Source organism: Crotalus tigris, unplaced genomic scaffold, assembly GCF_016545835.1.
Source record: "Crotalus tigris isolate CLP2741 ecotype Arizona unplaced genomic scaffold, ASM1654583v1 scf7180000017551.9496454, whole genome shotgun sequence".
NCBI classification, from domain to species: domain Eukaryota; kingdom Metazoa; phylum Chordata; class Lepidosauria; order Squamata; family Viperidae; genus Crotalus; species Crotalus tigris.
The window spans coordinates 7,821,037-7,847,909 of record NW_024096469.1 but is presented as its reverse complement, the minus strand read 5'-3'; the positions used below and the strand labels follow the sequence as shown (position 1 = coordinate 7,847,909).

The following is a 26,873-nucleotide window of genomic DNA, read 5'->3' as shown; positions in this document are numbered from 1 at the left end:
CTCATCTCTTTCCTTCCTCCATGCTCAGGAAGAGTGATGGGAGGTGGAGAGATTGCTAGCACTGCCAGTGTCCATGCTGCCACCAGCTGTTGCTATCCCACATGGCGGGACTGGTCCCAGTGAAAGGGAAGCCTCGTGGCTGCGAGGCTAGGTCAGCGAGCGGGCCATGGAGGTGCTGGTAGGAGGGGCGGTGGCCCTGATCTACAACCTGGTTGCATCCATCAAAGCCAGAATGCGCTCAGCCTTAGATCCACGGGTCAGCCCTGGAACCAGCAAGGAGCTGCCCCACCACCTCTGCCCCACCCCATGGGTGTGTGCCCAAGAGATGGCCAGCACCAGCATCCTAGGTGAAGTCAATCTGCTGGACTCTGCTTGCTCACTGCCTCTTGCGCACGTACCCAGGGGGCGGGGCACAAGCGCCCGTCACTGGTTCCAGGGCTGCCCCATGGATCTAAGGCTGAGCGCGTCCTGGCTTTGATGGCTGGCACCAAGTTGTAGATCAATGCCCAGTTGTCCTGGGCCGGGCCATGGTACCATGGGCTGGTCCTTCGATGTTTCCAGAGCAGCTCCACAGACCAGACACAACCAGATGGTAGGCCTTGTGTTTGACATGTCTGTTCTAGATTGTATCTGTTGTCTACTATGAAGTATTATTTGATCATAAGCAAAATCTAGTGACAGCCCAAGTTATCTAACAGGTTGTCATACTGATAACAGGTTGTCATACAGGACAAAATAAGTAAACACACACACACACACACACACACAAGCTATAATCATCAAGATAAAATGATAGGATAAAAAATAAATACAAACATTATATAATGTTTGTATTTATATTTTTATCCAGATGATTATAGCTGTTATAATGAAAGTAGTACTTACATGGCAGTGGTTTTCTGTACCTTATAAGACTAATGTATACATTATATTTGGATTTATGCTATGTTCATTTTAAATCTTATGCTAAAATTGGTAAATATTTTTAATATTGTAATATATAACTCTGTAATTTTATAGGTATATATTTAGTTCAATAGGATCTTTAATAATTTGAGAAGGTCCCAAGCTGGTACCTATTATTATATCTGAAAAGAAAGGTTTCTATAGGCTATTGGACTAGATAGATCTAACTATACCAGATCATACTAATATAGCTGTTCTTATTAAAAAAAAGTATTAATGCAATAATTCATTATTGATTACAATGTTATTATTTAATTATCTTCACCATAGTGCATAAATCTCACAATGCCATAAATTATTAGTTTAGATGATTATCCTATTTACAGTTATATGCAAAGTTTTAGAAATCCTTGGTCATTGCATGTTTCAATGAATCCCTAAATGAACAGAAGTTAAATAGCCAAATACCCAAACAATTACAAGCAAATGAAATTACAAACAGCACTTTAATCTTCCATTAAAAAATGTGGAGACTACGTGCAGATTCCTGATATGGGGTTATCTATGGCTTAAAAAGCTAAGATGGAACAAAATTACAAGAACAAGAACTCAGGCTGTATATAATTCAACAAATTTCAAATACAAAAATTAATGCAGATAATTATTAAAAATAATCAAACAGAAACAGTCTTCAGGAAAAAAAGTGTGCAATCCTAATGGCATACCTTAGTCTAAATAATCTGTTATTACGAACCTTGCTCTCTGCAAATTTCTAACTTTTAATTAGGGCTTAGAATAAAGCCTTAATTCTTTATTTTCCTGAAGGCTTCTAGGTCTCAGTTACAAGCATCCTCCTTCACCCTCCATTCTCCAGAGATACTACCTTAGCTCTATTTATCATGGATCCAGACAGATTTATTTCTCCATAAATCTGGAGAAATAACCTCTTCTTTAGGAAATTGATCTTTTCCCACTGACTTCCTGGTGACATCAGGGGGACTGGATCCCTCACCTTAATGTTATGCTATCTCTTTTCTAGCATTTTCTTTATTACCTTCTCTAAACTGTTGCTTTATCGCCTATCATGACAATGTTCTTTTAAAGAGAAAGTGCGGTGCTAAGGAAAAACTATTTTGGTTTTGCTTGGGCCAAACTATCTTCTTCCTGCCTTCCTTCTTGAGGCTAGGATTTCAAAATGACATTTTACAGGTACTCTTCGATTTACAACTACAACTGAGCCCAGAAGTCATTGCAGTCATAACTTGAGCCACCATGTGACTGGACTCAGGTCTATTGCATTTTTATGATGGTCATTAAGCCACCATGGTCATTAAGTGAATCATGTAGTCATACATCCAATCCAGTTTATCCGATGGACATCCCCCCCCCCCAGTAAAAGAGCAAAAAACATGGCAAAATGTAATCATGTGACCGGAGGATGCCGCAACTGGTCATAAATGCTCCAAAATGCAATCATGTGATCCCAGGGATGATACGGCATTTGTAACTTTAAGGACAGGGCATAAGTAGCTTTTTTTGAGTCCACTGTAACTTCAAATGGTTGTTAAGCCACAGGTCCTAAGTCAAGGACTATCTGCATTCTCTGTAGCCAAAAGGTCTTTGGGTCATCCTCTAGTTCAGTCTACATACTATCAAGAATGTTCTACTTGGAAAGTAAAGGTGTGGATTCCCTGTCTGATAGAAACTGTACAGGTGACCTGGGGTGAGATAGCAAGTTTTGGGGGTTAGTCTTCTTGGACTGCACACAACAGATTCTTGGGTGAAATGACGGTTTGTCCATTCACTATCCCTACTTTGGTGTCTCTCCCGTTTCCAGTTTTCAGAATGGTTATGGTCTCCATTGAGTTTCAATTTGTTAAAAAAATGTATCCTATTATTTTTCTAAAAAGGTTATTAGTTAATTTCTGTGACGGCTTAATAAATATTTGTGGCAATGAAGACGTATTTTTTTCTTGACATCTACAAGATATTGTATGAAATAAATCCAAGCCTGTTTGTATGGTGACAACTTAAATCCATATTTTTTTCACTGCTAAGAATGTTATGCTGTATGTCACCCAGGGCAGCCTTGTAAATCCAATCAATCAATCAGCAATATTTTGCACTCTTACTTGTCCTTCCCCCACAAGCCAGCACTGGGAAATGCAGACTATGGTGTATTCCCTTACATCATACTTCCCATTCTACCCTCAGCCGAAACAATATACTAGTCTTCCATGCACCCCCAAAGTAGGACATACAAAATCTGATAGCGGCATAACTTTTTCTCCTATTTATCAAAACTGACACCTTTCAGATTCAATCCTTAAAAAATACAGGACCAGAAAGCAATATTTGAACAACCCATTCTCAAGCTTGTTTTATACTGCTACACCATGCAAAATGTTCTTAAGTGTATTATTTCCAGAGCTAATCATTAAAGGGAACTAAAACTGATGTTCCTGCAGAGCTCTGAATCTCAACTTGTCTGGAGGCATGGAGCCAAATCTCGATTCCCCTTTTACAGTATAATGCTACTACGAGAGGAAGGCAGCAAATGAGTTTCCTGTAGAACAGGAATGGATTTTAAACAAGGCTGAAGTGGAAAACACAGTATGACATGTTGCTACAAATATGTGTTTAGGTCCATATTTCACCCTTTGTTTTATTTTCTCTGTACCTTTTCCACACAGACAAGCTCTATAATATCCACTTGGACATGGCATGACTAGGAACCACAGTTTTGTGTAAAGAGATTATGATACTGGCTGTGTGTTGTTGTTTTTTCAATGATCCCCAGTATGGATTTTTTTTCTTCCTCAAAACAACTACGCTAATAATACTTCCATTTCAATTCATTTCATTTCCTCATCAAAGGCCCAAGATCATTTTCCTGTTTAGTCACTGCCAATTCAGTGTCTATTAACATAACATGTGTTAGGGTAGGATATTTGGCCTCAATCTGTTATCCCCTGTGAGTGGTATACAGCCACACATTGTGTAATCATTTCTCCACAACTCCCTTCAACACTGAAAGCAGCTAAATTCATCTGAAGCTCACTAGGGAACAACTGAATATTCTGCATGAGTGGGGATTCCAGACAGATTGTGTGAAGCCACTTTATTCTTGATTTAACTTTGTAGTCAGAAGTCCCAGGAACACTAAACAATTTCTACGTGGGAATTACTTTAGCTCTTCCTGCTGGCAGGAAATGCCAAGCAGAAGTAATTGTAAATTAGGTCCCAGCAAATTATTCCTGAATGATGTAATTAGAATTCTGTTGTCAGGAATGTCCACTGTAATCATGCAAAACTGCTAATTCAGCCAGCAGGGACCATTTTGGTCCCTAGGTTGTCTATTCTATTTTCTTTAACTCAGGGGCGTCAAACTACTAGCCGGTTGCACCATATGGAGGCTGTGCCCACCCCAGCTCCGGCAATGTGAAAAAAGTTGCAATACTTCGCAACATGTCACGTGACATGGCGAGTTTGACCCCATGCTTTAACTGTAGGCAAGGCAATCACCGAGGCACAAGTGCTACAGATCAATGACTAGATTGTTTAAATGCAGAACTTTGTGTTTTAAATATAGCAATATGTTCTGGCTATTGCAAATCTGGCTTTATAATTCCTTATTTTTGAAATTCAAATCCATAAAACTTCCCTTTTAAAAAAAAGTGAGTATTAAGACTTCAAATTCTTCTCCATCTTGGATGCATTCCTAATAGAAAAGGAGCAAATTCCACTGTCTTCCACAGATTTTCAATACTCTTTACTAGTTTTTCTTCTGTTTGTGTCTGCACTCCACTAGAGAAGGAAGAAAAAGAGTGTTCTCCTCTCTATTTTCTAGTGCCTAATGCTGCTACGGAGGGGAGTTAGATACCAGGAGAATTTGGAAATATAGTTCCCCCACCTTTCACTTTTACCATATATTACAGAAATGGGAGAATAATTTGAAAACAGATAGTTGGGTTAATTGAGGAATGGGACTCTGATGACTAGAGATTCTGTGTTTCAGATTGGCTTAAGGGAATATTGGTTAGCTATCTCATGCACACATAAAGATGGTTACTAAGATTATGTCTACTTCCAAAAGGACATAATATATTAAATGGGAATATTCCACACTGTTCCAGAATATATTTGGTGAAATGGCAGAATTTAAAAAAATGGATGCATTTTCACGATTTTAAGTTGAAGATTTAAAAAAAAAACTTAAGACAATGTACTTTCAAGAAGCAGTTTGGAAGATACCATTTTCGCAGACTTGGCCTAAGAACTAGTCCCAAAATATTCCATAGGATTATTGTAACAAATATTTTAAAAGATAATATACATTAATAATATTACAAGTTATCTTCGTATCAAATAAAACTATATAGCAGAGGTTACCATAAACTGGAAGAGACCAAGGCACTATGATTGAAAGTTACCAAGAAAAATACAAATTCAGAGTAAAAGAAATCACCACCTTTGAAGATATGATTCAAATTAATCCAAAGAGAGTAACAGCAATCTCAAAAATATCACTCCTTATGAGACAAGAAAGAATTTAAGAACGGTCATTCAAGTAGCAATGTATTGAAAACCTGTCAGAGTAGCTTAATAGCTTTTAAATTCTCATTAAAAATACTCAGTTCATATGGGATGCCAACATAAACAAGCTTTTTTCTAAGTTAAAGAGGTTAATTGAAACAGGTCCAATTCTCAGATGTTTTGACATCAAAAGACCTAGCTGTACATCCAGGAAAATTTCTGAGGCAGAAACTGACTTCCAGCTCTGGTAACGACTATTAGACTATCTTTGTGTTATCTCCAGAGACTTTTTTTTAGTTCTAATTGTATAACAGGAAACAATAAAACAAACCTGAAAAAGGGCCCGGTGATTATATGCACTCTTCCAGTGCAGTTGACAAGACTGCTGATACTAACAAACTTGACTTAGGTAAATATTATCAATGCCAATTAGATAAAACAAATTTGCACACAGCTGAAATGAAGCAAAACTGCTTCCTTGATGCTTTCAGAAGGACTTTTTTTAGAGATTTAGGGAGAGAAAGTGTAGAAAAACAAGACCCAAATAAAATGTAAAATTTTGTTTTAAAAGTTTTCTACAATTATATTATATCCAATTGCTACTTATGGCTGTGAAACCTGGACTCTGAAAAAGGCAGATAGGAGAAGGATGGACGCCAACAAATTGTGGTACTGGAGACAACTATTACATATCCAATGAACTGAAAAATTCACAAAGAAGTCCTAGACCAAGCCTCAGCAAAAATATCACTCTGAGCCAAGACCGCCAAACAAAGGCTATCATACTTTGGCCATGTCATGCAAGCTGATTCATTCAAAAAGTTAATCATGCTGGGAGTGGTCAGTGGAAAAAGGAGAAGGGGCCCCCCTAGTACCTTGGCTGGACATTATAAAAGATGACATCAGGGTGACCATGGTGGATCTGAAGGAGTGGTGAGAGTCAGAGGGACATAGAAAGTGCTGATCCTAGAGTGACCAAGGGTTGGACACCACTGAATGGCTGATGATGATGACAATAACAATTATACTTACTGGGCTAGTTATCATGTTGCAACCTAATCTACTCACAGAATAAAACAGGAAAAACCAAATTGTGTACATTACTCTGAGCTCTTTGAAAGAAAGTTAGGTGATGTAATAAATAATAAAACCAATATTTGTGGGTTTAAGAAAACAGACAAAATCAGATTTACACTCTTCTTCACTTTAAACATTAAACCAGATATGAAATCATGACACTGATGGATAGCATATTTCATTTTTCTCTATAACTTCAAAACAGCAACATATTTTGCATACAGGATAAACACAAAATAAGATATTCAGATTTGTGTAAGAAATCAGGTCAAATAGTTAGAGTGCTGAACAATGTTTTTGCATATCAGAAAAAATAGCATCCTAATTCCCCAAAAAATTATCTGAGTAGTAAAAATATGCTAATACAATATGCAGATTTACAAAAAAGTAATATGGTATTTAAATTTAAATATTGTCATTATTTATTTGCCATAACACTGGCTCTGGCTCTCATTTGCTCACTCACTGTTCACTAATATAATGCTAAAGCAAATTGAAGTTATATAAACACCATTTTGTGTTCCAAAAAACTAGATGAAGAAAAATATTAAAATATTCAAGAAGACTGTACCAGAATGATGCTAAAAGCATAGAGTTGCCAACAGTGTTATCTTCATGACATCAATTTTGTACTCTCCAGCAATTTTAGGATGTCCTTGTCAAGCAGTGTTGGCAAAGTATCTCTTTCTCAATTTATCATACTGCTTCTGATCATTAAATTCCCTTATTAAACCAGCTGGGAATAATGCATAAAGTATCCCAGAGCTGCAAAGATTGACTGCATTCCATTGGAATTTAAAACAATCATTAAACATCTACCATTCTTTTAGACCCTCAACTTTAGCATTTGCACAGTAACTAGGAAGTACCTAACAAGAATTCCATCCAGGTGAATGAATGGGGCAACAGGAACATACCATTTCTGGGAGCCAGGGAAAAAAAATTAAAACACTGTTGGAGTAGGGAAGTGCACTTAGCACAGGAATGAAAGGGACTGCCGGAGAAAGATCACAGCTCTCTGCTCTTCCTACTATCTCCCAGAAGGCTAGCAACATGTGTGGGTTTGTTGACAAAGCTGTTTCAACATGTAATTTGTCCAAACAAAACAAACATAAAAGTGATTAGCAAAGGTAGCATGCCAATCCTTTCCTAAACTTTAAGGGCTGCCTGGAATAGGTTGGTGAGAGCATTAATTTGGCCCCAGAGATTTTTCCTCCATCCCTTTCAATGACTGGCCTTGTGTCTGACTTAATTATCCACCTAGAGGAGCAAGAAATACTTCCCCAGAGGAAAATCAGATGTCATGAAATCTTCAAGGAGACCAACTGATGGATGCTTCAGAACCAGAAGGATAAATACTTTGGAAGATAAAGTAGACAATCTTCTCATCTCACCCTATCTTTTGGAGAGGTTGAAAGTGTATATCTCATGATGGGCGTTTTCAATAACATGCACCTCACATTTGCTAGTTTTCTACATGGATGTGATATTCTGAAAGCTGCAATGAACAATTCTGATTTGAATCCCCAGAAGAACTATAGATGCCAGAAACAAAGGGAAAGCTACATTTCAACTGATTTATAGCTTATATTTCTCAACACATTACATACATAATTTGCAGTACTGATGCATAATGACATTAAAAAAAAACCCACCATAAACAGACTATTTGCTTCTTGCATTAGCCAATAAAGAAGATGGAGCTATAATTTACTTTTACCTGTGATTTATTTATAGTACTTCATTAATAACACAAACATTCTAAAAGCCTTTAGGTAGATTTCAGTGTAAATAACCTCATCATATACACAAATATACATTTCAAATGACTGGATGCTTTTGACAAAAATCACAATTACTTTCTTCTGAAAATGTCTATGGGGATTCTCAGTCATCCAGGTCAGAGTTGTCTCAAAGGTGCTTTTTCAAAAGCAGTCTGGACTGATTTTTGTTTTTGTTTTTGTTTTTTTTAGGAAGAAGAAAAATTTTCACTTCTCATATAAGAAACTTCATCAGTTGTGACTGGATGGTGGGGGGGGGGGGAATAGAAAGATTAGTTCTGACAGCATGGGGGGATGGAAGAATTGTATTTCTTTGCAGCCATCTGGTTGTTAGCACTTTCTCTGAGAGTTGTTGAGGACACTTGGGGGTTTATCTGTGCCCTCTGTCTCATAAATCTTATATCTTCAGCTTCTGCCCATCTTACAAAATGAGACTCCATATTAACAGCTACACCAAGGGACTTTGGTCAGTAGCAGACATTACACAGATGCATGGCTGCTGCTAAAAGCTCAGCCTTTTGTCTTTTCTTCTTTTCTTTCTCCCCAGGAAATATTTAATAATTTAAAAATTGACACAACTTTGCAAATCAATGATGTGAATTTCTGGCCCTGCTTTGTTTCACTGACTGCCACTTTAGGCAGCCAATACGCAGGACAGCAATGTAATGGCACAGCAAATCAAGCAAAAAATACTGTTTTCAGTAATAACCATTTACACACTCTGACTCAAGTTTTTGCTCCGACTCAAGTTGAAGTATTCAGTAGGTGAAATACTAAAGCACTAGAGCTTACCTTTGCTGTCTCAGTGGTTGATTAAATGCCAGAGATACAGTCAAAGCTTGCCTGAGGCAAATGATGTAAAAGGGTAATATATTGGAAAACAGGATTGTGCACTCTAGTCTGATTGCCCTTCAAATTCAAGTTAGGTTATACCCTCAGGTAAGGAAAAATATGCCCAATACCAGAGTTGAAGTAAGTTTCATCTTATGGTCCCATAATCTGTGAAGTACACTATCTTGTCATTTGCCTTAGATGGCAAAATACCTTGGGGCTGTAATAAATATAGGCAATTGCTATCCTCTGCCTTGTTCAAACTGAGGCGGATGATAGCAATTGCTCAACTCCACTTTATTTTCTACCACAAACCATTCAAAATACTCAATATTTATGCAGAGTCAGTTTCTTGCTCAGGAAGACAAATTCAACTTCCATATTTTTAAAATTTGTCCCCAATACCTTCAGCAGATTACCTCTTTTCCTCTACTATCCTTGAAATCCCTCTTTTTAAATGAAGGTATTATTAAACAAGCAGACCAATGGTAATGGAGATGAATGATTAAGACTTATTCAAAGCTTCTCTCTGTACATTTTGGAGAATTAGGAACAATCCTAGTTAATGTCCTTCCATTTGAGTTTATACTTTATAGCAAAATTAACAAAAATAAACCTGTCTCATAAATGTTGCAGTTATATCGTATAAACTATGCATATATCTACTAGTTAGTAGTATGAAGGTAACTCTCTAAATTACAGATCTAGCTTGCACAGAAAACTGGGAGCATGCTTTAAGTAAAAATGATTGTTGGTTTTGTTTGTGAGATACTCTACTGGACAAAATGTGCAAATATTAATTGGCTATGACATTATTATTAGCTGGGAATGCTGCAGAGGGTACAGACATAGCTAAATTTGATAACCTGTTTATATATTTTTAAAAAAACACAATATGTTATATCCTTTTATTAATCAAAGCCATGATGGAAAGCTGAATTGAATATCTATGGACACATCTGGTGACAACCATGGCATATGGAAGTCTAAGACTTGGAATCTAAGAGAAGTAAATGGTGGGCAGTCCTCTAGAAATTGGTGCGCTGATCAATGGGGCAATTTTTTCTCCTGCTGACAAACAGCTGATTTTACTGTCAAAGCTGATTCATTGGTACGGCACTCCCCAGATTTGAACAGATTAACTAGGAACAGCCTATGATGACTCTTGGGTGACCATGCACTTGCCTGGGAAGAGAAATCTAGACAATTGCAATTCTCAGTAAGAGTGGCTGGAATAATAATAATAATAATAATAATAATAGTTGGAAGGGACGTTGGAGGTCATCTAGTCCAACCCTCTGCTCAGGCAGGAAACTGTATACCATTTCAGACAAATGGCTGTCCAGTCTCTTCTTAAAAACCTCCAGTGTTGGAGCATTCACCGCTTCCGGAGGCAGGTTGTTCCACTGGTTAATTGTTCTAACTGTCAGGAAGTTTCTCCTTAGTTCTAGGTTGCTTCTCTCCTTGGTTAGTTTCCATCCGTTGCTTCTTGTCTTGCCTTCAGGCGCTTTGGAGAATAGCTTGACTCCCTCTTCTTTGTGGCAGCTCCTGAGATATTGGATATTGGATCTTCATCTTTTCTTGTCACTGGTTTTTTTTTTTTTTTGCGTGCTTCAGTTTCAACATCATGTTTTGATTTTTTTTCTTTTGTTTTTGACTTAACCTATAATTGCTAATAGTCTGGCTGGGTGCTGACTTATCTTGTAGCCCCTCGCTGGATTATAAATGTGGATTTTTCTCTTTTTACTGTTTTACTTTGGGAGTTATGGAACATTTTGCTTTTGCCACATGGAAGATGATGGCTGAAGATTTTCCCCTTGGTAGTGAAGGTGATATGATTTGATTTACATCAGATTTCTATTGCAAGGATTTTGTATTTCACTAGTTTTTAAAAAGAACTTTGCTGTTTTATTTTACTTTGTATATATCTCTGATTGCCTCCCTCTCTTTTTAAAAAGACTGAAACCTTTCTTTTATTCACTTTCTATTGTGGGAAATATTATCTCAATTTTATTCACTTTCTATTGTGGGAAATATTATCTCAATTTTTCGTGTGGTCATTTTGTTATGGAACATCTACTTCTTTTGTTCTTGAGAAGAATTGCCTATGTTTTGTTGAGCAAGTCCAGCCATAAGAGAGATTTGGACTATATTCAAAATGAAAACAATAATAAAATAAGGATTTGAATATTATACATCATATACGGTACTCTTTACAATATCCATAAAAAGAGATACAAAAATGGTGAGAGCTAAGTCAGCTTAATGACAAAGTCTTCTTGGAAGCCTTTGGAAAAAAATGTTTTTCAATTTACAAGCTCTGAGTGAAAACTTCATAAAAGGGTTAATAAATTAACAACAGTTATGTATCAAGTTAAGAATGACACTCAGATACATGTAACAGCAATTAAATCAAACTTGCAATTGGGTGGATTGGAAGTTAATTTGTTGTTGATAGACTAGAATGAGAAGAAGTTTTTTTTAAGAATTGCAGGCTCATTGGAGAAGGCTGAAAGAGGCATGAATTCAAAAGACTTAGAGATTACAGATGAACTGGAGTTTGTTAAGAACATTGATGGTGATTTGGAATAGACTTATTATATTCAACCAGAAGACAACTGTCAAGAGATGCTGTATTTCAATTTGCAGGAAGACGTTTGAACAACAAATGCTGTGGAGATATTTAAAACAGAGATCTATGACTTTGGAGAATGAAATGTAATTATATGGAAAAATCCCAGTCAAAACTTTAAGGGAAAGTTTTATTATTAAGAATCAACTGAGGATATTTGATCCTGGGTGGATCAGAGAGAATGATTGCCGTGGGTTATGATAGATTAGAAAGTGTTGTGGACTTTCTGTGTTAAACAGATTGTTAACAGAGGGTTTGAAGTTTAGCTTAGATTTACTTGTTAACTTTTTTTGTTTTTTACAGTATGGTAGGTCAAATTGATTGGATAAACAGAGACGTAAATTTCACAAATTGTAGACCTGTTTCATAAGGGGAGAGAAAACTGCTATTGTTGAAATATGTTTCATCAGTATTCAAACAGAGGGGTTAAACTATGTGTATGGTTTTTTTTCCTTCTTTTTATGCACTTTTTTCCCTTGCTGTTTAGTTTTGCTTTCTTTTTGTTTCATTTGGAGTTTGTATTTTAACTTTGGGAAAAAAAATTAAAAGAAGTATTTGGTAAATACTGTGAATTAATAAAAGCAATGATGGAAAATGTTATGTGATCAGTCTGCACAACAAGGGGAAAGGGGAATGATATAATAGATATGAATGAAGGTGTTCTGGTCTTGTGGAGCATGCAGAGAAGTGAATGCAGAGGTTGAATTATGTATGAAGGAGTTAAAAGATATAGATTTCATAAAATATGAACCACTGTCATCTAAATTGTTGTGGTGAATACAAAAATATGAACTGATAGGTTGGCAGTAATGTCTTTTTCCCATTCCAGTTTGCATCCATTCAGTATGTTGCAAATTGTTTCTTCAAACTCATCTGATACTTCCATGATTACAGTGTACTGGAGTATAACATGCAATTCTACTGAATAGATAAATAAGAGGAGGGATTACAGTAAAAGTTACGAAACCATATAGGAAGTCCTCATGTAGCCACTACAATTGGCACTTGTAACTTGGTCCCTTAAGCACCGCAATTGCTAAGCAGAAAATGACACGACTGGGATAGGTTTACCATTTTTTTTTCCACAATGATAAGCGAAATGTCAAGATTGCTAAGTCAAAATCATGTGACTGTGACTGATAATTTTATTTCTGTCTTCTCTATTAACCCTGCTTTTCAGAAGCCACTTATAAAGCGCCTGAATGGTGATAACATGACTGTGGGAAACTGTGACAGTCATAAGTGAAGGATTGGCTGCAAAACTTTTTTCCCTACATTGTTGTACCTTTAAATGATAGCTAAAATACGGTAATTCGTAAATGAAGACTACCTACATCAGCTTGAAGAATGTAAAGTGACCATACATTCATTATACAGTAAATGTTTCGTATGTTAAAAATAAAGATTAAATGATGCAGAGAAAATGTATGGTAGAACTAAAAACAAATTTGGGAATTAGGCTAAGAAAGATGTCTTCATCAGAGTGAATTGAATTAAAAAATAAGATAACAATTAGTTGAGTTGAAACTGAAACTGAAACAAACGAATGCTGGAAATTTAGAAATTTCAGTGGGAATGGCAGTAGCACAGTGTTTCTCAACCTTGACAATTTTAAGGCACGTGGACTTCAACTCCCAGAATTCCACAGCCAGCAATGCTGGCTGTGGAATTCTAGGAGTTGAAGTCCACATGCCTTAAAATTGTCAAGGTTGAGAAACACTGAGTAGCATGTCAAAGAGCAGACATGAACGGGAGGGAGGAGGGAGGGGAGGGGAGGAGAGGGGAGGAGAGGAGAGGATCAAGAGAAAAAAGGGAGAAGTTACTTGACAGTTTAGATCTTAACCAGCAACTTGGCTCAGATGGAAAGAAACCTGGGAAGAAGCATTTCAAATCATTCAGCAAGGCATCCTTGCCAATGAGGGTGGAAATTTCTTATAGTATGGAAGATTCTGCATTTACCCCAGAATTCCACTAAAGATACTTTAGAGCATTCTGTATAATTCTTGCTTCCAAGATTTTGCCAAGCCAGCTGTTGCTTGATAATAGAAATGAAACAAGTGCTGTACAACTGTGTTAGTGTCCAAGAAGAAACTGAAGTCATTTGTGCTCTGCAAATGTTGAAAAATAGTAAAGCTGCAGGTGTACGTGATGTAGGATGGATGTGTACCATGTTAGGTGATTTGCCTAACATGGCTGTTGTATCACTTCCTGATACAAAGGGGAAAATGAGAAGAATCAATGCCAAAACAACAGTGGGACTGCTTTGTTAAACATCCCTGCTTGCCAGAATTCTGATTAAATATACATGAACTTTAGATTGGCTTGAATCTAGGCAAAGGGCATGCAAAACAGATTTTCTGTTCAGCAGGTCACTGAGAAATGTAGGAAACATTTGTTGATATAAAGGAAGTGTATGATTAAGTTAACACACTTGAATACAGAAATGAAGGTTGACTGCTGAATAAAAGAATGGTATATATTAGAAGGGGCGTTGGTCTTACCTGAACGCCTTTTCTCAGTACGGAGATGGATAATCCACGGATGGGGTTTTCTCTGTCTGCCTGCTCTTGAGACCAAGTAGCCAAAGCTTGACACGCCCCCACTTCCTGTGGAGTCCATTCTTAACGAGGGCGAATTGGCTGATGATTGACGAGGTATTGGCTCTCAGCTCCCTACTAGCGGTCTGCTGGCCTTGGGGTGGGTGTGGATTATCCATCTCCGTACTGAGAAAAGGCGTTCAGGTAAGACCAACGCCCCTTCTCCAGTACAGGAGATGGATAATCCATGGATGGGACGTACCAAAGCCTCACTGTCCCAAGGGGTGGGAAACAGATAAGGCCGGTAGATTGATCTCTGAGACAACTTGCTGGAGGACCCTCCTACCAAAGGAGGCGTCCGCCGATGCAAAGCGGTCTATCTTGTAGTGTCGTATAAACGGGGAAGGCGAGGACCATGTTGCGGCCCTGCAAACTTCCTCGATTGACGCCTGGGTAGCCCATGCCGCCGAAGTTGCAGCGCTTCGGGTGGAATGGGCCGTGATATGACTTGGGAGCGGCAGGGATGATACATTGTAAGCTTCTGCGATACAGCTTCGGATCCACCTTCCAATGGTGCCCGCGGAAACTTTCCGCCCCAAGGTGCCCGCTTGGAAGGACACAAATAGGGCCTCCGATTTGCGGAAGGGTTCTGTACGCTTTATATAACGCCGCAAGGCTCTGCGGACGTCCAATGTATGCCACTGCCGCTCCCGGTCATGTGTTGGATTTGGACAGAAGTTTGGGAGAATTACTTCCTGTGTCCTGTGAAAGAGTGAATTCACCTTCGGTATGAAGGCAGGATCTAACCTAAGGACCACCCTGTCCTTGTGGAAAATGCATAGGTCGTTTCTGACTGACAGTGCGGCCAGTTCCGAAATTCGTCTGGCCGATGTGATGGCAATCAGGAACGCCACCTTTAGCGACAGGTGTCGCAAGGAAACGGTCGCCAATGGTTCAAATGGTGACCGAGTGAGTGCGTGAAGGACTCGCGGTAGTTCCCAGGACGGGTACCTGTGAATTACTGGAGGTCTGGTGTTATAGGCGCCCTTGATAAAGGCGCGGATCCTGGGGTGGTGAGCTAAGGGAACCGAATCCGTGCAGGTGAGGAGGGTGGACAAGGCCGCCACTTGCCTGCGGATGGTCGCGGGGGCGAGGCCTCTGTCTAGTCCCTCCAAGAGGTAATCTACTATCTGAGGGATGTAGAGTTTGTGTAAGTCAAACTGCCGTTCCCTGCACCAAAGGCAAAAATTTTTCCAAGTGGAGTCATAAATGCGGTTTGTTGCCGGACGGCGTGAAGCTTGAATTATGGTAATGGCCCCGGGAGAGAATAGTTCCTGTGCCATTATCTGGCGCTCAAGTGCCAGGCGGTCAGTTGTAACCATTGGGGTTCCAGGTGACTGATGGTTCCCTGGTGTAGGGACACTTGATGAGGGGGAATGTTCCATGGGGGCGACTGAGACAGGTTCATCAGGTCGGCGAACCATGGTCTCTGTGGCCAATATGGTGCTACTAGGATCATTTCTGCCCGCTCCTGAATCAGCTTGCGGATGACCGCCGGTATGAGTGGTAGTGGGGGGAAGGTATAAAGCAGACCCTGGGGCCACTGAGTTCTCAGAGCGTCCGTCCCCTCTGCTCGCGGGTTGAAGTAGCGAGAGTAAAATCTGGGGAGCTGGGCATTGTCTGATGATGCGAACAGATCGAGGATCGGGTACCCGAACTTGCGAGAGATGTCTAGGAACAAGTTCGGGTGTAGCCCCCACTCCGAAGGGTCCACTGTGGTGCGGCTTAGGAAGTCCGCTTGGTGGTTGTTGATCCCCGATATGTGTTCCGCTTTTAGTGACTTCAGATTGGGCTCTACCCAGCTGAATAGGAGTCGTGACTCTGTCATCAGGGTTTTTGATCTGGTCCCCCCCTGCCGATTGATGTGCGCCTTGGCTGCTACGTTGTCTGTTAGGACTAGAACGTGGTGGCCTCTGATTCTGTCTTTGAATTGTTGCAAGGCTAGGTGGATAGCCCTGAGTTCTAGCCAGTTGATGTTGTTTCTCAGATCCGTGGCGGACCAACGTCCCTGTACAAACTGGGAGTCCAGATGGGCTCCCCAACCATACAGACTGGCGTCTGTAGTGATGGTAACTCTGACTGGTTCCTTGAAGGGTGACCCCTTGGTCACGGCCCGAGAGCACCACCAGCGTAGCGCCCTGCGGATTTGTGCCGTGACCCTGACTAGGTGGTTGGATGCGCTGGTGTTCTGCCGTTGGTAAGGGAGCAGAAACCACTGTAGTTCCCGTAGGTGGAGCCTGGCCCAGGGTACAATGGCTATGGCCGATACCATCTTGCCCAATAATTGGGAAAGTGTTAGTATCGGAACTGAACGTTGCCTGTGAACCCAGCGAGCCAGTTCCCTGATGCCGGCCACCCGGTCTTGGGAGAGATAGACCATACAGTTGGTTGTGTCTATCATGGCCCCCAGATGCAGCAGCCTGGACGAGGGAACTGTCTGGCTCTTCTGAAAGTTTACTGAGAATCCGTGTAATTGGAGGACGCGAATGACGGTCCTTACGTCCGCCTGAGCTGTCTGTAGGGATGTTGCTTGGATTAGTATGTCGTCTAGGTAACATTGGATGCGTATTGGGATTTTTCTCAGTTTGGCGGCTACCGCTGCTAGTATCTTGGTAAATACCCTGGGTGCCGAAGATAGACCGAAGGGGAGAGCTCTGTATTGGAAGTGTTTTCCCCCATAACAGAAACGTAGGAACCGGCGGTGGTTTGGGTGGATGGGGATGTGAAGGTAGGCTTCCGTGAGGTCTATCGATGCCAGGAAGTCTCCTTCTCTGATGCTTCCCAGGATGGACTGAAGGGATTGCATCTTGAATTTTTTGTATGTGATGTAGCGGTTGAGGTTTTTTAGGTCCAGGATTGCCCTCCATCCTCCTGAAGTCTTTGGAACCACGAAGAGGATGGAGTAAAATCCTCTGCCTCTGTATTCCGCTGGGACCGGTTCTATGGCTTGAATGTCCAACAGGTGTTGGATGGCCTCCTGCATGAGTTTGCGTTTGGTGGGGTTCCTGGAGACCGAGCAGTTGATGAGTCGGTCTGGGGGTGTGACCAGGAACTCCAGGGACAGCCCGGACTGGATGGTTTGTAGTACCCAGTTGTCCGTGGAGGTCTGCTCCCACTGGTGGAAGAAGTGAGCTAGTCTTCCTCCAATGGGTAGGTCTATGTAGGAGTCATTTTGTCTTCCGGTACGGACGACCCGTTCCACGAAAGGGTCGTCTCGACTGGTTTTGTTGTCTGGGCTGGAACCCCGGTCTGTCGTAGGGGCGGCCGTACGGTTTGTTCTGCCTGGGAGTGAATGGCTTGGGTGCCTGACTGATAGGCGTGGTTGTCGGTTGGCGAAAGGACTGCCTACGAAAGTAAGGTGTGGTACGTTTGTCTGACCTTTTGTTCAAGTGTGCCATGACCTTCCGCTTGTCTTTGTTCTATACAAGATAGGGGTCCAAGGCCTCCCCAAACAGACCGTTGCTTGAGTAAGGGGCGGTCGCTAGCCGCCACTTAGCCTTGGTGTCAGCTTGCCAGTGTTTTAGCCATAGCATTCTCCTGGCAATTATGTTGGATGCTATGGATCTGGATGAAAAAATGGCCGATTGGAACGTTGCGTCTGCAGCGTATTCCGTGGCTGCTACCATCTTAGCCAGGTCCTGGTGTGTTCGTATGTCCTCCATAGGAACTATGGTTTGTAGTTGTTGCAACCAGATGAGGGTGGCCCGGACAAAAAAGGAGGCCGAGGTGGCTGCTTTGATGGCCCATGCCGCTGTCTGGTGGGTTTTGCGAAAGGCTTGTTCCCACTTTTTGTCATCTGCCTTAAGGGCCTCCACTAGGTCCCCAGCCATGGCTGTCTGGGAGACCAAGGGGGTCCAGGCTTCATCTACTTTAGGAATTTCTAAGGCCTCATTGAGGTCTGTGGCAGTGCTGTATAATTTTTTGTCCGTACCACTCACTGATGGGAAGGAAGCGGGAGAGTCCCATGGCTTCTTGATCCCTTTCAGGAAAATGGCGGGGCAAGGTATATGGTGTTGCGTTGTCACCTTTTCTACGAATACGGGTCTGGATGTGGTGGCCGGTGTCGCTTGCGGCTGAGAAAACTGATCCGTCCCCATGTCCGCAATGGCTGTGGCCTTGCGTAGTATCGTGAGGAAGCGGTTGGGATTAAATAATCCCCCTGAGGGGGGCTCAGGGGGAAGTTCCTCATCCTCTGACATAGAGATCCCAGGTTGATCCTCCTCTTGTGGTGAAGAATAACCACTCATGGAGGACTGGGCCGGGGAGACGGGTTCCTGAATGCCTGAGGACTCTGAGGGGAGTTCCGAGTGTGGCATGGCTGAGATGGAGGGCCCCTGGTCGTGGTGGGCGGAGCGCTGTGCTAGGGCTCGGTCCACCACTTTGGTTAATAGGGCCTCTAGCCGTCCATCTGCCCAGATGTCCCCTATGTCATTACCTTTGGGTGTGGTGACCGCAGGTGGAGAGTTGGACTCAGTGGTTGTGCCTGCCGCCGTGGTTGTTTGTTGGGCTGATGTAGATGGCGGATCCAGTGGTTGCGGTGTTCCTGGAATGGACCACGCGCTCTGGGTTGATGTGGATGGACCCAATGGTAATTCCATCTCGGTGGCCGCTATTTGAACCAATTCCAATTGGGCCTGCCTCTGCGCTCTGGAGAACTCCTTCTCCAGGGCCTGGTGCCTACGGCTGGCTTGCTTTTCCGCCAACTTGGAGGGCCTCTTGAGCGAGTGTTTTGTCTTCGCTTTGCACTTGCCTGCCGCCTTCTGGTCAGAAGGTGTGTTGCAGCCGTAATTGGGAGATGGAGGGGTCATGCTCATGGATTGAGGCAACGAGGGTCCCTCCATTCCGCTTGAGCAGTCCCAGAAAAACTGAGAAGACGCTCAGGCAGGCAAGTATTGGCGGGAGCGAAATTGGAACAAGTACCAGGACTGTTCCCCTGATCACCCGACCACAACAAAAATATTCTCTCTGGGCTAAGGTCACGGTAGCTGAGGGAGGTACCGAAGGCACGTTTGGAACCACTCTTTGGGTTCCGCCCGGAGGCCTTAGGTGACCAGGCAACGTGCACCAGTAGAAAAAGGAAAAGGGAGGCAAAAAATATCAGTGGCGACCTCAAAAGGGTCTGTAGGCCTGACTTAATACACAACAGGTATCAAATGGCGGTCACCTAGAGCGGAATTTATTCTTATTAATACTATTACTATTATACTAATAATAGGAACAACAACAATAATAAAATAATAATAATAATAATAATAATAACAACAACAACAATAATGGTGATGATGATAATATTGTGTGTTCTGCCTTTAGACCTGTTGGCCCTGCAGTCGCTTAATTTTTAGCTTTAAAAAAAAAATTTTTTTTTAATTATTATTATTATTATTTTTAAAATTTATGTATTTATTTTATTATTATTATATTTTGTCCTATTATTATATGTGTGTATCGGGGGTGGAGCGCTGGCTGTGCGCTCCTATTCCGCCTCTGTCAGTGATTCCAGATATGATTGTGGAGCTTCCTTAAGCTCGGTTTGCCTTTCTCTGGCAAGAGATGGCAGCCGCAGCTCGTTTCTCCCTGAAAACGGGCTTTGCGGATCCCAGGAGGGTTCTCTAGCCTCCGTTTCTTGGTTGGGGCTTACTCCCTTCCTGTGCTTCGGCTTTTTAAAAAGGAGGGTGGCCGCGGCTCGTTTCCCTCTGAAAATAAGCTCCGCAGCCTCCCAGAAGCTGCTTGTGCCCGGGGATTTAAATTTGGCGCGCTGGTGACGTTTTAAGGGAATCCCAGTCAGGGATTGCCTTTGTTGTCTGAAAACGGCAACTAAAATGGCGCCCACGGTTGCCCTGGGCTGCTAGGGAATCTCCGATGATCCGAATTCAAGTTTGAATCCGGACCTGGAGATTGTTATTGTTTCCTCCAATTTGAGGAAAAAATCCCTTGGAAGGTTGGGGAGAAAAGCTCAGCAAGTGGTCTCTGCTGATGCCTTCCCCCCCCCTTTTCCACCTCCAGAGCCCTGGGGCTGGCTGGGATCCGTGGGGAGTTTCCCCCCCCACACCCCCTTTTTCAATTTTAATATAGGATCAGGGATGATCCCAAGGAAAACTTAGTGGTTGGGGGAAAGGTTCAGCAAGTAGTCTCTGCTGATGCCTTCTTCCCCCCCTTTCCACCCCCCAGAGCCCTGGGGCTGGCTGATATCTGTGGGGAAGTTTCCCTCCCCACCAATCCCCTTTTTAATTTTAGGTTTGAGATCAGGACTGATCCCCAGAAAATTTTGTGGTTAAATTTTTTGGGAAGGGGAAGCCAATTATCAAGGGATAATCAATCAATGGATTTCTTGTCTAACCTGATAAGCTGAGAGCCACGCCAAAACGAGTCTTCTCGAGCAGAGACCAAGTTAAGAATGGACTCCACAGGAAGTGGGGGCGTGTCAAGCTTTGGCTACTTGGTCTCAAGAGCAGGCAGACAGAGAAAACCCCATCCGTGGATTATCCATCTCCTGTACTGGAGAAATAAATCTTACATGAGAATAAATACTTAGGAAATGGTTCAACATTGAACAGAAAGTAAGACAGGGATATAGGTGTCCATGAGCCTGTTTAATAGATATAAGGGATGCTTAGGGTAATGTTGAAGTGTGTTGATGGGGGATGTGAATATATGCATATTTTTCTATGCAGATAATTTTGTGACTGACAGACCCTAACAATCTGCAGTTAATGTATAATGTATCGAGGAGTACAGTTCTGAAAACTGATGTATTAAAATGCAAGGTAGTTATGTTTAACAAGGAAATAATTTGATAATAAGAGTGAAAAACTAGGGCAAGCAGATGAATTTGTGTACTTTGGTAGAATGTTTAATAAAGATGGGAAAATGGATGGAGAAATGTTAGGTTGTATAAATGCTGCGAGGATAGTGGATAATATGTTCCTTGTGGTAGAACAAATACTGAATAAAAGCAAAAATGACTGCATATAAGACTGTGCATCTGTCCACATTGCTATTTTAAACTAATAGTTGGGTATGTCAAGTAAGACATAAAAGTAAACTGAATGCAATAGAAATAGGGCATTCAGGGGCATCCATGGGGATGGGGCAGGGTGGAATAAATTCAAATGTATCTTTTTTTTAAAATTTGAAAGACATATAACTTGACCCAACCTTTTTCCAAGGAAAAAAGGATTTATTTTCTGCACTTGATATAATTTAAAAGATTTTACTCGGAGTTACATTTTTTTATCATACCTATGCAAAACACAAACCTATTTTTATGGTTCCCTATTTTCCCTGTATCAGGCATGGAGTATACATGCAATTTTTAAAATAGGAAAAAAATTACTAAGGTTAAACATCAAATTCAAGGAAATGCTGAGATTATAGTAAAAATAGCATACCAAGGCTCACCCCTTGGTTGAAAAGGGTTAAGTAAAAGAAAGCAACAGACCAACAATTCAGCAGAGACAATGGCATTATTGGTTTTCTGATGGCTCATGATAATTCTCAAGATCTATCATCACTTCCATTCTGTTTATGGTTTGAGTAACTGAGTTTAGCATGTTGAGTAACATTTATGGAAAATAGGATTCTGAAAATAGGAAATCATCTGATCACACACTATTCTTGTGATACCAGATAATGATTCAGAAAGAAAGTGTGAAACCTCTAGCCTGAGTTTACATACAATGGAATATGCAGGCAGTACTTTCACACTTTATAAATGACTCAATCAGTTTTGAAGAATCAGGATCCCATTTATAATTATTTGCCAATATTAAAGGTGAAATAGCATATTTTATATCAGTATTTTTAATGCAAATTTAACTGAAAAAGTACTTTGCACTCTGACTTTTCTTGGGATGAGATCTCACTGTTTGTAATTATAAAATTACAAACAGCGAACTACTTACCTAACCTCCAAATTCTTACTTAAGCTAGTAAAGCCATTCCAAAATAATCATTCTGATTATAATCTTCTAATAACATAGAAGACTTAAGTTGCTGTAACTTGAACATTTGCTTTCAGTATACTATATGAGATTTTGATAACTTATATTTAAAAGTTTATAAACCCTTTTGAATTTTCAGTATTTCCAAATAATCCAAAATATGATCTATTCTCTTTATAAGTCCTAAATCTAGATAAAGAGAACCCAATTAAACAAATGAGTGAAAAGCATTAGATGTGTTCATTTAAATGATCCAAAGCTGTGTATCTAACTGTGTGTAGCAAAAGGATGTGAACCTCTGGGATTACCAATTCATTTGAATGGGAAGTTAAAGTCAGGGTTATCCATCAATGGGAATGAAAATCAAATGGGATTATGCCTTATTTAAAGAACAGAATTCTGGATATTCACTATCAAAGTCTAATCTTCACAAAATAGGTTTGTGGAAGTGTATCATGGACTCAAACAAAGAAGATTACTAAGGACCTCCAACAAGTAGTTGTTGATGTTCACTTGAAAAAAAGTTACAAAATTGTTTTCAAAGAGTTTGGACTCTAGCAGTCCACTGTCAGGGAGATGTCTACAAATGGCAGCAATTCAACACCATTGTTATCCTCCCCAAGAGTGGTCAATCAATCAACATCACATCAAGAGGAAAGCATGTAGTACTCTGGGAAGTCTTAAAGAAGCCCAGGATAACATGTAAGACACAAAAGAAATATTCTTTATTGGCCAAGTATGATTGGACACACAAAGTATTTGTCTCCAGTGCATAAGCTCTTAGTGTACATACAAACAACTAAGTGGTAAATCACACATCATAAATCATAAAATACAATCATGGATCATACGATACAAACGACAAGTGATAAAGATAAGACCTCTCTTGCATAAGGAAATGTCAACATTCATGAGACCACTATTAGAAGAATACTGAACAACAATAGTGTGCATGATAGGGCTTCAAGGAGAGAGCTACAACTCTCCAAAAAGAACATTGCTGCCCATATAGTCTGCTTATCCACATGGATAAGCCAGAAGGCTATTGGAAGAATGATGGATGAGACCAAAATAGAATATTCTGGCTTGAGTGAAAAGTATTGTATTCTTCCAGCATAAGAATCCCATCTGTGAAATGTGGCAGTGACAGTATTATGGTTTAGGCCTGATTTACTGCTCTGAATCAGGACAGCTTGCCATCATTGATGGAACTATGAATTCTGAATTGTACCAGTAAATTCTATAGGAAAATGTCAAGGCATCTGTCCATGAACTGAAGCTCAAGAGAAAGAGGATCATGCAGCAAGACAACACTCCAAAATAGACAAGTCTTACAACCAAAGAATAGTTAAAACAGAAGAAAGTTTATGTTTTGGAATGGCCAAGTCAAAATCCTGATCTTTTTCTTATAGAAATGTTATGGAAGGGCTTGATCTGGGGGGTTCATGAGAGGAAGCCACCCGACATCCCTCAGCTGAAGTTGTTCTATAAGGAGGAATGGACTAAATTCTTTCAAGTCAATGTGCAAGATTCATTACAGTAGCAGTTATTGGAAATGTTTAGTAGAAGTTATTGCTGCCCACTAGTTACTGAAAGCAAACATTCACATATTTTTACCAACACAAATATGTAGCTTTAGATCATTTTCCTCAATACATAAATAAACAAATATACTGGCAGTCCTCGAGTTGTGACTGCAATTGGGATCAGGATTGCTGTCACTAAGCACAATAGTTGTAAAGCATGATATCACATGACCGTATTGCTTAGTGACAGCGGTTCAGAAAGTCCCCTGTTGTCATAACCCCAAGATAGGTGTGTTGTTAAGCAGAAAGCAGAGACGTTTTTATCTCTCGCTTCCTTAACAGATAGCCTTATTACTTCAAATTCTTTTTTAAAAAAGAAATTTAATTTTTTCAATAAACTATTACTGTTACTTAACTAGCTTATTCAAAACATTTCTGTAACATTTCACATCCCAATTCTCTTAATCCCAACCAATTAAGCTTTTATCTAAAATGTACAGAATGTGCACAGGTAAAAAAAAGATCTTGAGGACAGGCACTACATTTTCTCTGAAAAACGTAGTGTACTCATATAACATTGTGCTGCACCATATGGTACTTCTGATTTGTGAAAAGGCAACATACTTTAATTTCCAGCATACTAAGCGCTGAGCAAACCCAAATATCCAGATACAATACAAATGTAATAAACAGAAGTATAAAAAAAAGCCAAGAAGATGAAAATATACTTAGAGACAGTCTCCCAGATGATTACCTCAAATTCTTCTAATGTAGATCTACAGAGAAATGTCTGGGCAACTGAGGCTTCCAAGTCAACATCTTTATCAGACCCACAGGCAAGTCTCAGAAATCATGCAATATGCACTCAGATGGCAAGCGAGTCACTTACCATCTAAGCGCAATCTTGATTGGTGTGGTAAGGCAGGATGTGAACAGGTCAGCTGGTAAGTCAGGGATCATTGGTAGCAGCTCAGTAGCTTCACATGCTGCTAGTTGAATGCAATTTTTCATTGAAGGAGGCAAGGGCATCTGAGCAAGTGGATGGTTGGGGTTAATTGCAGCCACCTTCACAGGAGATAGAAAAGCCAGCAGTTAAATCCCCTAATGATTAGCTAGCAATACCTAGAAAATAATAAAATATTTAATTTTCAAGAAGTCAATGATTTGAAAAATCTATTCATCAACCACGTTGATACACACTCATACCTATGAATAAATTGTTCAATATTATATGTAACTACTCATCCAGAATATCCTGGAGTTCTTTTAGTTATTATTATCCATCTTTGGTCTGTTTTGACTTAAATCTCAGTGTAATCTTTCAGTATTGTATACATCACTATACATAAATTATTTCCTGAAGATTATTAGGAAAGAATTATATTATTTGCAAGTGCTTAGCAAACAACAGTACCGGAACCCAATAGTTCAACATCTATATCTGATCAATAGCATTTCTCTTTAAAATAAGTTACTCATTTTTGTTCAGGATTTCTACTTTTGAAATTTTGACTGCAAGCAAAAGCATTTGCTATAACTCACAGAGATTTGAATACTGCCTCCAAATCCTGACTATAAAGACAAGAGATGCTAATTCACTAGACAAGTTAGGATTCATTCATATTTAGAGGATTTATTATTAATTCCAATCAAGGGAGGGAGGGAGGGAGGGAGGGAGGGAGGGACAATCTTAAACACAATTATAATGATGCAACAAGGCAAATTCCTATTTATCCCAGTGCAAGGCAGACTTTACGTGAGGGGCAGGTGAAATAGAGAATCTGTCACATTATATATTGTAATGCTGGCTGTATGTTAAATATAGGGATCATTATTTATCTCCATTCCTTGATGACATGAAGAATTGGAATGCTGAAAATAAACTGAATTTCCTTCTACAAGGTACCAATCAACATAGTGAGTTGCTATTTTTGCAATTAAGGCAGCAAGGCTAAGGGGGAAAGAAAGAGTAGATTCTGTCTGAGATGACAAATTACAATATGTAATACCTGTATTTCCTAAGATCTGACAAGATGTAGTCCCTACCCTGCTTCATTAACCATTTGAAGTATTATCTTAGAAAGAAGTTAACATTATTATTGTTTAGATCTTATTTAAATTATGTCTGTAGTTCATTTGTTTTAGATTTTAATAATCTCTCATTTTAAATGATAAACATATGTACAGTAGTACCTTGGTACTCAACTGTTTTTGAAACTCATCGATTTGGTATTCAAAGCATTTTGATGCCAAAATTTTGTCCCAATACTCATTATTTGTTTGGTACTCAACACACAGGCTAGAACTTGTCAGTGTCGGCTGCCTTATGATTCACTGCATTATTCCTTATGGGAAAAATCTGTTTGGTATTCATTGCATCTCCCAGAGCCAATTAACAATGAATACCAAATGTACCATTGTATATTGTTGTCACATATAGTGTACTTGAAATGTCATCATTTTGTCATCAACTGACGATGACAAAATTCTATATGATACAATGTTAAATATTTCTGCAAATCTGAATATATATTTTCATTTTACATGCAGTTATCTAGAGATTCCATTTTAGAAAATAACATGGAAGATGCAGAAGTTTAGATATCCTTTCATGCAGTAATTTATAACATCTTCTGTAGCAGAAATAATAGCCTTAGAGCAGTGGTTCTCAACCTGTGGGTCGGGACCCCATTTGGGGTCGAATGACCATTTCACGGGGGTCGCCAAACAAGGCTGTCCGCCATTTTTTTCCCCTTTTCTTTGGCCAAGCCCCTGGCACCCGGTGATATATAAGTGGTTGGGGGTCACCGCAACATGGGGAACTGTATTATGGGGTCACGGCATTAGAAAGGTTGAGAACCACTGCCTTAGAGGTTTTATTCTTGCTTTGGGGATTTTCCCCCACTTAAGGATTAATTGAAATATAACATTTGACCAATTTAATTGGTCTTACTTCAGCATATTCATGAACTATAACTCTTTTCCTCAGGGAACATTTGACTGCCAAGATTGAATTTAGGACTAGTAATGGCAGCTAGTCTATGAAG

At 40.2% G+C, this 26,873-nt stretch overlaps 1 protein-coding gene across 3 annotated transcripts in view; it reads right to left on the bottom strand.

The window, feature by feature from the left end:
• RPTOR (regulatory associated protein of MTOR complex 1) overlaps window positions 1-26,873 on the bottom strand; it is a 425,821-nt gene that overhangs the window by 222,761 nt on the left and 176,187 nt on the right. For all 3 annotated transcript variants that reach the window (XM_039346112.1, XM_039346121.1, XM_039346131.1), the window contains exon 6: window positions 24,716-24,891. In XM_039346112.1, the coding sequence (XP_039202046.1) occupies window positions 24,716-24,891 (176 nt within the window). The remainder of the gene's footprint in view (window positions 1-24,715; window positions 24,892-26,873) is intronic.